General features: G+C 38.1%; 2 protein-coding genes across 3 annotated transcripts in view; both read left to right on the top strand.

Moving 5' to 3' along the window:
* Positions 1-1066, top strand: part of LOC103024408 (trichohyalin) — a 40600-nt gene extending 39534 nt beyond the window's left edge. For both annotated transcript variants that reach the window (XM_049473684.1, XM_049473683.1), the window contains 2 exons: positions 295-399; positions 802-1066. In XM_049473684.1, the coding sequence (XP_049329641.1) occupies positions 295-399; positions 802-931 (235 nt within the window). In that variant the 3' untranslated portion in view covers positions 932-1066. The remainder of the gene's footprint in view (positions 1-294; positions 400-801) is intronic.
* Positions 1067-3096: 2030 nt separating this feature from the next.
* On the top strand, positions 3097-8801 carry gfod2 (glucose-fructose oxidoreductase domain containing 2). The gene is made up of 4 exons (XM_022664532.2): positions 3097-3226; positions 4289-4663; positions 6013-6191; positions 6829-8801. The coding sequence occupies exons 2-4, from the start codon at positions 4411-4413 to the stop codon at positions 7498-7500; spliced, it is 1104 nt and encodes a 367-aa protein (XP_022520253.2). The 5' UTR covers positions 3097-3226; positions 4289-4410; the 3' UTR covers positions 7501-8801.
* The last annotated feature ends 1587 nt before the right edge of the window (positions 8802-10388 follow it).

Here is a 10388-nt window from a genome sequence, read left to right as displayed (position 1 = left end):
GTGTGTATAATGTGTGTGTGTGTATAATGTGTGTGTGTGTGTATAATGTGTGTGTGTGTGTATAATGTGTGTGTGTGTGTGTGTGTGTGTGTATAATGTGTGTGTGTGTGTGTGTGTATAATGTGTGTGTGTGTGTGTGTGTGTGTGTATAATGTGTGTGTGTGTGTGTGTGTATAATGTGTGTGTGTGTGTGTGTGTGTGTGTATAATGTGTGTGTGTGTGTGTGTGTGTGTATAATGTGTGTGTGTGTGTGTGTGTGTGTGTGTGTGTGTGTGTGTGTGTGTGTGTGTGTAGACTGCAGAAGTATTTTGAGCGGCTGGCGGAGGATCTGGAGGTGTTCTCGGCTCACGCTCGGAGGAGGACGATCGAGGTGGAGGACGTGGAGCTTCTGATGAGGAGGTGAGATTCAGTTCCTCCTGTCTCTCTGAGAGTCACCTGGAATAGTTTTCTCAGCATCTTGAAGGAAGGAGTTTCTGGAGGTGCTGAACAATAGCTGCTGCTTTTCCTTCACTTTGCTGTGAAGCTCCAGCTCATCCCAATTAAATCACCTCAAATCACCTTAATCTCAGTTCATCAGCTTTAGATCAGGAGATTAATGTGGAGGAAAAACACTTTAATACTCTTTAATACAGAATTATATATGAGTCCTGCAATCGATTACATCTCTTTAATATTAATCTATAATGTAGAAAATATATTAAATACAGAAATACGGGGGGTCTGAACGTTAGACTGGTTCTGTACTGGTTTTATATGGTTTAATATGGTTTTATATGGTTTAATACGGTGTTTTTATTACAGGCAGGGCTTTGTGACGGACAGCACGCCGCTGACGCTGCTGATCGAGAAGTTCCTCCCGCTGGAGTACAGGAAGCTGCTGATCCCCGTCGCCACCAGCGGAAACAAACTGATCCCTGATCAGAGGAGATAAACCCTCCTCTCTCTCTGATTATTAACTTTATACTTCTATATTGTGTTTGATAAATATTGTTATAGATAAAATGTTCTGTGCAGATTTATGAGATTTATTAATAAAACTTCACAAGCGGTTTGTAAAATAAAGTTAAAATGAATTTAAAAAGTTCTGAGTGTGTTTAAATAACAGGGTGGTGATCTGGATCACCCTGCAGTGATCACTATTCAGTGTAATAGCTGTGATGCTTTCAGTGATGATATATATATAGAGATAAATGAATAAATATCTAATGAGAACAGTGGGATCTAAAAACAGAGTACAGCACTGTTCTCCACTATTAACACTGAATTATCCACTTCTGACACCAATCTTTACACCAATACTACTAATTAATAATCAATACAGTTTCTGAAGCTGATATTTTAATAATCTGGTAAACTGATTATTATACTGTTTATACTCCTGGTCGACAGTCTGCTGTACTGCACAGAACTCACTACTGTCTCTCTGCACGCAGCACACTGTTATTATTACAGTGATACATGAGATTATAATAAAAAGCTCTGAATGTTTCGTTATGTTAAATCTGTGTTTGTTAAAAAGGATAAAGAACATAAAGACGGGAGAAACGCTTAAAGTTTATTTATATAGAAACTTTCAGACACAACAGTCATTAAAAGTGCTTTACACAAAAAAACAATACATAAAAATGGAAATAAAAATAAAATGAGAGTAAATCATGATTTAATCAATATATTTAAAAGAAGGAAAGTTAAAACAAATTAGAATAAAAGTGCTGTTAGAGAGAAAAAGACATTTCTAACAGAATTAAAATGGATAAAATTGGATTTTATGAAATAAATTTAAGATACACAGAATAATGTCAAATTACAAAACATAATTCCAGATTCTGGAAAGTTTATAAGAAAATCGAGCCTCTGTAAAACCAAGAAAAAACAGTCCAGCAGAGAAAAAAAAAATATATATATATATATATATATGTTTTAAATGCATAATTAAATACGCAGACTAAAGCATACGTTCACTTTTCTACTGTTTACAAAGCTCATATATATATATATATATATATTATAATAACATTTTAACTCATAACATGATCAGGATTTATATCAGATAATAAGGAAACATCCTGAGTTAAAGCTCAAGCAGTTTCAGTCAGTATGTTCTTATTTAAACTGTGGTACTTTATGTTAATCTTTGTGTGTGTGTGTGTGTGTGTGTGTGTGTGTGTGTGTGTGTGTGTGTGTGTGTTTTGGGAGTGTGCCATATCGTATCATTCGCAATAATATCTCCAACATTTTTGAATATGGTGATTATTGATATTATACCCTGAAATATCACACCATATCACCCACCCCTAATTATCACATCAGGGTTCTACTGTTTTACTGTTTTTATTAAAAGAAAAATTCACACTGTTCTCATTTCCCATTATATATCTACTAGAGACAGATTATATCTGTACAGTATCATTTATTTTACTTTAATCCTGGATATATGGAGATATTTGGAGTGTATTATTATTATTAGTATTATGATATTCTGGATCATTGACTTCTGTTTCTAATCTGATAAAACTCTTGTATTTTATTATCTCAGAATTGTGTTATATGGTATCATATTGTATGCAGTAATAAAATGTAGTTTTATTTTGTTGTAGTAGTTTATTTTTTAAATACATTTTTAGTTCAGTGTTTTTTCATATCGCCAAGAGTATCGTTCTCACAAATATACCATGAAATATTGTGATACTGCCAGGGATACAACACAACAGCACGCAAACAGCTGCTACTGTATTACTGTCTGTTCCTTTAAAGTAATAATATTAATAATGAAAAAAAAAAAAAATTAATAATAATAAGAAAATGTTTTAATCCATATTATGGCAAGGAATCTTTAACTAGGTAAAAAGAAAAAAATACTTTAAGAAAAATGAAGGTCAGTTCTTTGAAAATATCCTAAAGTGCAATCGTAAAAAGACCATCAGAAATGTTAATAATGATGAAACTGGTACTAATCAAAGTTCAAAGCCTCAGAAACCCCAGATAAGAGAATCTAAACGCTTTAGAGAGTATATTTTGTTTGTTTAATATTTTATTTGTAGAATATACAGAAACGGGCGTGACTAAGTTACCCCCCTGTAGCTGGAAGGGAGGGAGTGCGCATGCGCATGGGTGTTGGGAGGGAGTGCGGTTAGTAGCAGGAGCCGGATACAGACGCAGCACTACCGCGGCTCTGAGACGCTTTATTCATCTTTCTGACCCAATAAAGTGCTTTAATCTGATTTCGGTGAGTAAACTGAGCTTTATATCGCTATAAAACACCTCTGTTTATTACTGTGTTCATATTAATGCCCATATAATACACAGCTTTAGGTACTTTTCTGTAGAAAAGGCCAGAAAGTAAAAATCCACCCCGGTTTTTTTTTCCTTCCGCTTGAGCGGATCTACCGCAGCGGAGCTAAAGCGGAGACGCTCAGGCGGGAGGACAGAAACCCCGGGGTGGATTTTTACTTAAGGTTAGTAACTGTAGCTGAATCCAGTAAGTTGCCTTGTTTTGACCCAAAGCTCTGCTTTAAACGCTCTATTTACATATTAATATTAATAATAATGCAGGAATGAGCTGCTGTTATACAGCTGATTAGATAACTGGAGCAGAAAATAAAGAATTGAGTCGTAATCTCCCGATTCTGTATCATCATACTGTAGTATCGTGATAATATCGTGTATAGTGTATATATGTGTGTGTGTATGTGTGTAGTGATTGTGTGTATATACTAGTGTGTATAACGTGTATATAATGTGTGTATATAATGTGTGTAGATAGTGTGTATGTATAATGTGTCTAGTGTGTGTATAGTGTGTGTGTTTAGTTCTCTAATTCAGTAATAATAAAATCTGTGTTAAGGATGAATTTTTTAATTAAATATATATATATATATTTTTCTCTATTTTCAGTAACATAACTTTTACATGCAGAACAGAAATGTATGTAAATGTATTTATTTATAATGTAAATGATAATTAGGGGTGGGTGATATGAGACGTTATTTCAGGGTATAGTATCGTTGCTGATATTATTGCGTATGATATGATATGACACATCCCTCATACTGAGAGTGAGTGTATTGGCACTTAATGGTATTTAAATATGTGAGTGTCTGTATATATATATATATATGTGTAGATATATATATATATATATATATATATATATATATATATATATATAGTGTGTGTGTGTTGCGTACGATACACTATGGCACACTTCTATTTAAGTATATTTTGATGAGTATATTTTTTATATTGTGATGTTGGAGGCGTGGCCTGATGTTGTGTACTGTTCCTGCAGGTGGGTGGTTCCGGCTGCTCGGCGCCGCGGGATTGGACGAGCCGTGTGTGATGGCTGAGGGGGCGTGAGCGAGAGGAGGAGTAGAGGCCTGTGATTGGTTGAATCGTGTGTGTGTTGGCGGGATGTTGCCGGGGGTGGGCGTGTTCGGGACGGGCCGGACGGTCCGGGTTCTGGTTCCGTTGCTGCAGAAGGAGGGGTTTCCGGTTCAGGCGGTTTGGGGCCGAACGCAGGAAGAGGCGGAGTTTCTGGCTAACGAGCTGGACATACCCTTCTCCACCAGCCAATCAGACGACGTGCTGCTGCACCCGGAGGTTCACCTCGTGTGTATCCTGACTCCCCCGCCGCACACGCGCCAAATCGCTGTCAAGGCTTTAGGTGAGGCTCCGCCCCTTCGCGCTGCGTCCTAAACCTTAACTGGTGAATTAAACTCCCAGTGCAGGACTTTACTGTAGTGAACCTTCAGAGACAGAGCTATCTATAGGTGAACCCTGCAGCTTGATTTAGCGCGTGTCAATTTGTCTTTGCTATCGTAATGACGGGAAAAGTACACCTTGTGCAACTCAAAATGAAGCACAAAAGTCATGTAATAATTGTCTTAATTAATCATGGGTGTGGTTAATTTTGGGCGTAACATGAAATAAACCAATCAGAGAGTCTCTTGCTCATCCTTCTCTTTAAGAGTAGAGCAGGTGAGCTCTGTCTTTGGTGGATTGCTATTGTAACGGTGCAGCTACCTGGACGTGTTCAACAAACTCTTCTCAGCAGAGGAAACTGAGCTGCTGGTTGACGCTGTGAAGGAGCTCCAGCAGCTCATTTACGGGAACAGCAATGTTATTTTATTTACTATTCTGTTTATTGTTGATGTAAAAGTTGGGTTTGTGCTGCTGTGTGTTCATGTGTGTGTAATAAGTGGGGGTGTACGCTCGGCTCGGCACAGCGCCTGTATTACCGAGATAGCGATGAACGTCTGACTGTAGGCGTCTGTCTAGGTTGTATTCAGTCAGTGGAGCTCCTGTGTTTTCTGTTACCAAGATAAACAAGATAAAACTCCAGAAATGTACCTGAACACACCTCATTTCCAGAACACCACGCCCATCAGTGTAGATATATTCAGAAGCTCTGCTGCTGTTTAAACCAGGCAGGAGGAAGGAGTGATAATGGACTGTTGGTGGGGTGGAAGTGAGATATTTATTTATCATGATGCATTATGGGAGATTATAGTGCTTTAAGATTATGTTCCATTTCACCATTCAGACTCTCAGTCACAGGCAATCTTTTATTTATAGATTTTATTTATTGAGTTTTCTGATGGTTTTGGTCAGTGTTGTATCAGGGTATTAAACTTGTGCAGTCTGGGTGGTTCTGTGAGCCGAGCGGATTGGGCCGGGTTCCTTCCTGGATCCGCCCAGCTGTTTACAGAACGTTTCCTCAACCTCTCCAAACTATATACACACACACACACACACATATACACACACACACACACACATATACACACACACACACACACATATACACACACACACATATACACACACACACACACACACATATACACACACACACACACATATACACACACACACACACTATACACACACACACACTATACACACACACACACACACATATTACAGAGTATATGAATCCACTGCAGGTAAAAGGATGTAATTAAGATTCAGTCAGGTACTGAGGTGTGTGTGTGTGTGTGTGTGTGTTTGCAGGTATCGGGAAGAACGTGATTAGTGAACAGGCGGCGACGTTAACCGACGCATGTAAGATGGTGACGGCGGCGCGGTATTACCCCCAGCTGATGAGCATCATGAGTAACGGCCTGCGCTTCCTCCCCGCCTTCGTCCTGATGAAGCGTCTGCTGGGGGAGGGATACTGCGGGACGCTGCAGGTGATCAATCACATTCACTCAGATCACAGACTTTTATATCACTTTTATTATTATTAATAATTCACTAAAATGAAAATTAATGGAATGGATTTTTTTTTTTACTATTGAACAAATTAAATTGTCTTATTTTTTAAAGATTTAAACAAACTGCAACTTAAAAAATATTTAATTGAACACTGTTAAAATTGCAGAAGACAAATCATCATAAATCTTTATCTCAGTAGTGCTGTTAGCTCAGCTAATGTTGCTATCCTAGTCCTGTACAGCTCGTATTTTTCAGCTAAAGAAACAGCCAGTTTTTGAAGAAGCAGAAGACTGAGAAAACTAATGTATTTATTTCAATGTATTTATAACCTTTAATTTAGAGAAGAGAGTAAAGATGAACTTAAACCTGCCGTTTGTTGGCTCTCTCCCGCACTCCCTGCTCTGATACACAGCACTGTCGGGGGTGTGGTCTCGCCGCCGCTGCTAAAAACAATCCTAACTGCAATAATATCTAAAATTCATCCTGTACATTTTAAACTATTCAGTCTTTTCCCTTATTTATATCATATATCATTTAAATTGCTAAATATTCCTGAATTGTAAATAATATCTGTAATATTTCTATGATAACGTGGTGTGTGTTGATTGGCAGGTGTGTGAAGCGCGAGTGTATGGAGGCTCTCTGCTCAGCCAGTCGTACGGCTGGGCATGGGAGGAGCTTATGGGGGGCGGCGGCCTGCACACCGTCGGGTCCTGCATCATCGACCTGCTGAGTTACTTGACGGGCGGCCGGGCGTCCCGCGTTCACGGGATGCTGCGGACCTTCGTGCGTCAGGGCGGGACGGGGGGTGGGATCCGCTCGGTTACCGCCGACGACTACGCCTGCTTCCAGTTACTGATGGGAGGGGGCGTGGTCTGTAGCGTTACGCTGAACTTTAACCTGCCGGGGGCGGACCTGCACGAGGTCATGCTGGTGGGGTCGTCGGGGAGGCTGATCGCTAAGGGGGCGGAGCTGTACGGCCAGCGCAACGGCGGGAACGGGGAGGAGCTTCTGTTGAGTGACGGCGGGGCGGGGGCGGGGCCGTCCATCACCGGACTGAACGCGATGGTGACTCAGCTCCGCCTGTCGTTCCAGGCGCAGGAGGACCGGTGCTCGTGGGCGCGGCACCCCGTCTCCATGGCGACCACGTTTGAGGACGGGCTGTACGTTCAGACGGTGGTCGACGCGATCAAACTGTCCAATCGCACGGGAGAATGGGAGTCCGTGGAAGTACGGACCCAGGATAAAGACCCCAACCACAACCACAGAACCCCGCCCAACTAACGCCACGCCCACAACACACCACAGAATACAATATAAACATATAAACAATATATACTACCTTAAATTTCCTCCAGTTATTATCTACACACTGCGTTCCACACACACTGTTAAATCTTCTGTTTATATTAACAGAAATACAGAACCAGTCAAAATCCAGAAACACTGTTTCTCATTCAGTAACGTTACTTTAATTTGTTATTTTATTTTAGAGCTAATATTATAAATCATATGTTTATAGTTAATATCTAAAGAGCTGCAGTAATATCATAAATAACAGAAAACTCAATTACCTGCATTATCTGTTTACCTGTTTACGCCGCAGACTGAGCTCATGTAACACAGCGAGGCAGAGGTCTGCCATTGTTATCATTTGTTCTACATACATATATATTGCAATTATATTAAAACTACAGTAATTTTCACCACATTTTCCTATAAGTCATATATTACAATATGGATAATGCATTAATGTATAATTAATTATATATGGCAAATATCTTTTTAAATCTGTTAGATTTATCGTGTTTCACATCAATATCAGAATATCAGCATATCAGTTATCACACGTATCATATCATACATCCCACATTTATACACTACAGATTAATACTGAAGACATTAAAACTATGAGGGAGTACTGCTTAGCAACACCTTAGCAACCAACCCCTTACTGTGGTAACAGCATAGTAACACCCTAGCAACCGACAACTACACCCTTGCAATACCTTAGCAACCGCCTAGCAGACCTTAATCCCAGTGAGAACTACTTTACCTTCAGTTCTGTGTTTTTTTTTCCAGAGTTCTGCTGTTTTTAATATTACTGTAATAATCCTGAATCCTGAGAAAGTGTTCAGATGTCTGGTTCTGTAATAAAACTAAGCTCTTTATTTAATCTGGAACTAAAGAAACACTGGATTCTGTTACTGTAACTTTTATCTGAGTTTAACTGTGAAAAGTTCTGTTTGTTTGTTTGTTTGTTTTTTTCGGGTATTTTAAGTTTTGTTTTGTTTTGTTTTGTTTAAGCAGAATGTTTTTATTACTGATGATAAAGTGAAGTTATAATGTGTTAATGATGTTTATATGTTGTGTTTAGTGAAGCTGTAACTGAACTGACGAGACCGGAACCGGGTCAGAACTCCTGCTGTAAAACTCTAATCTACTGCTGATAAATTTCTGATAAGCTGCACAGAGTCTGCAGATCATATTTATGTTTTATTGCACTTCTGTGTATTTAAACGAGACGTAGAGAAAAGGGCTTAAACTGTTTTATTCATGATTTAATAAATGCTTTCCTAATTTTATCAGGTTTAATCTTTAATGTGTGTTTAATTCTGTCTGGATGCAGGAAGCTCTGTGTATATGGATACATTTTTCTGTAAAACTGAGAAAAACTTCCTCAAATATTCAGCAGATTCTACAGATCTGTTCTTTAATTTTAACCGTTAGCTGATTGGATTAAACAGAGTTATATGTGGGAGTTTTCTGTTTAAAGTAACTGCAGGTAGTTTCCATCAGAGAGAAAAATCAACACAAACAGAATTACAGAAGATCTGAACTGAGATCAGTTTCTCCCTTTGACTGGATTATACCATTATTAGAATCTCGAGTGTATTATTGATTAATTATACAACACAGCAAAACATCAGAGCAACAAAATAAGACTTTATTATTCTCTTTTCCGGTTCTCTTCTCTTCTCTTCTTCCTCAGAGATCTGTAATAATCCCTCCATAACTGAAAAACTCAGATGCCTTTTTCTGTATTCGCTTCTCCAGTGGTCCATCTTTGTAGTCCTTTTAGTACTTGTAGAACTACAATTCCAACCAAAAGACCGGAGTGTTTGGAACAGCACAAAAAGATTAAAATGATGCATAACGTATATTCTCCACCAGAACATCCTGACCCAGAGAAACCACTCGGTTCTGAACGGTATGGTGTACCTCCTACAATCAGACTCCGCCTCTTTTCGTACTGCAGCCAATCAGCAGCTGCATCACCAGCTCTGATCTGATAAATTTATTACATTTATTACTCATATTATTGAAAAAATGTTTATTTTAGGGACGTGTATTATTTACTGTTTTTAAACATGACTGATAAATACACACATACAAAATACATCTGATACCTTTAATTACTGAAGACCATTCTAAAGCTGTCTCTGCGCTGTCATCTAGTTTAATTCACTACATTCACTACTCTTGTGAAAAGGAAGTATGCCTAAGAGCATTAAAATATGTTTAAATTAGGTAAAGAATACTACACAAAGTACATTTTCAATTTAATATACTTTATAAAAATACACATTAAATATACTTTCTCTGTATATCCATAAAATTTATTTTTAAACAATATGCTTTAAATTAAACGTTATTTTAATCGTATATATATAGTCCCATTAAATACTGCTTAAAGTGCAGACATACAAAAAAAAGCTCTCAAAAGCACAACCTAATGCTTTTATGTTGTGTTTAAATATAGCTTAAATAAAATAAAATAAGCATATGTTGTTTTAAAATAGTAAATTTAGTATGTTTTTCAAGTTCGTATTAATTTTAAAGTTAAAAGTTTGTACTTTTCCATGTTAAGTATACTTTAAAATATAAACCTAAATATACCTTCTCTTGTACAAGGGTACTGCTTCACTCTCACACAATTAAATAAAATCTCGATGTGAAATTAATAATCTGAATAATACAGTGTTCAGGGTGAGAGTGGTGATGATGGTCTGATCTGACCAATGAAAACATCAGAGCACGTGCTCCAGTGTTTGAATCTTCACAGCTGATTCAGTGACGTAACGAAGCTTCGTTTACTGTTATCACGTGACTCCAGCGAGGCACCGAATCATTGTGTCGATTCATTTCACAGCTGACTCTAACAAATGGCT

Source organism: Astyanax mexicanus, unplaced genomic scaffold (genome assembly GCF_023375975.1).
Source record: "Astyanax mexicanus isolate ESR-SI-001 unplaced genomic scaffold, AstMex3_surface scaffold_43, whole genome shotgun sequence".
Taxonomy (NCBI): domain Eukaryota; kingdom Metazoa; phylum Chordata; class Actinopteri; order Characiformes; family Acestrorhamphidae; genus Astyanax; species Astyanax mexicanus.
The sequence above is the reverse complement of the archived record's forward strand: the minus strand, read 5'-3'. Positions and strand labels throughout refer to the sequence as shown.

Excerpts from the sequence above, each read along its gene's own strand:
- gfod2 (XM_022664532.2), top strand. The coding sequence starts at position 4,411 with ATGTTGCCGGGGGTGGGCGTGTTCGGGACGGGCCGGACGGTCCGGGTT. Across the intron at positions 4,664-6,012 it reads AATCGCTGTCAAGGCTTTAG|GTATCGGGAAGAACGTGATT; the intron begins GTGAGGCTCCGC and ends GTGTGTTTGCAG. Across the intron at positions 6,192-6,828 it reads GATACTGCGGGACGCTGCAG|GTGTGTGAAGCGCGAGTGTA; the intron begins GTGATCAATCAC and ends GTTGATTGGCAG.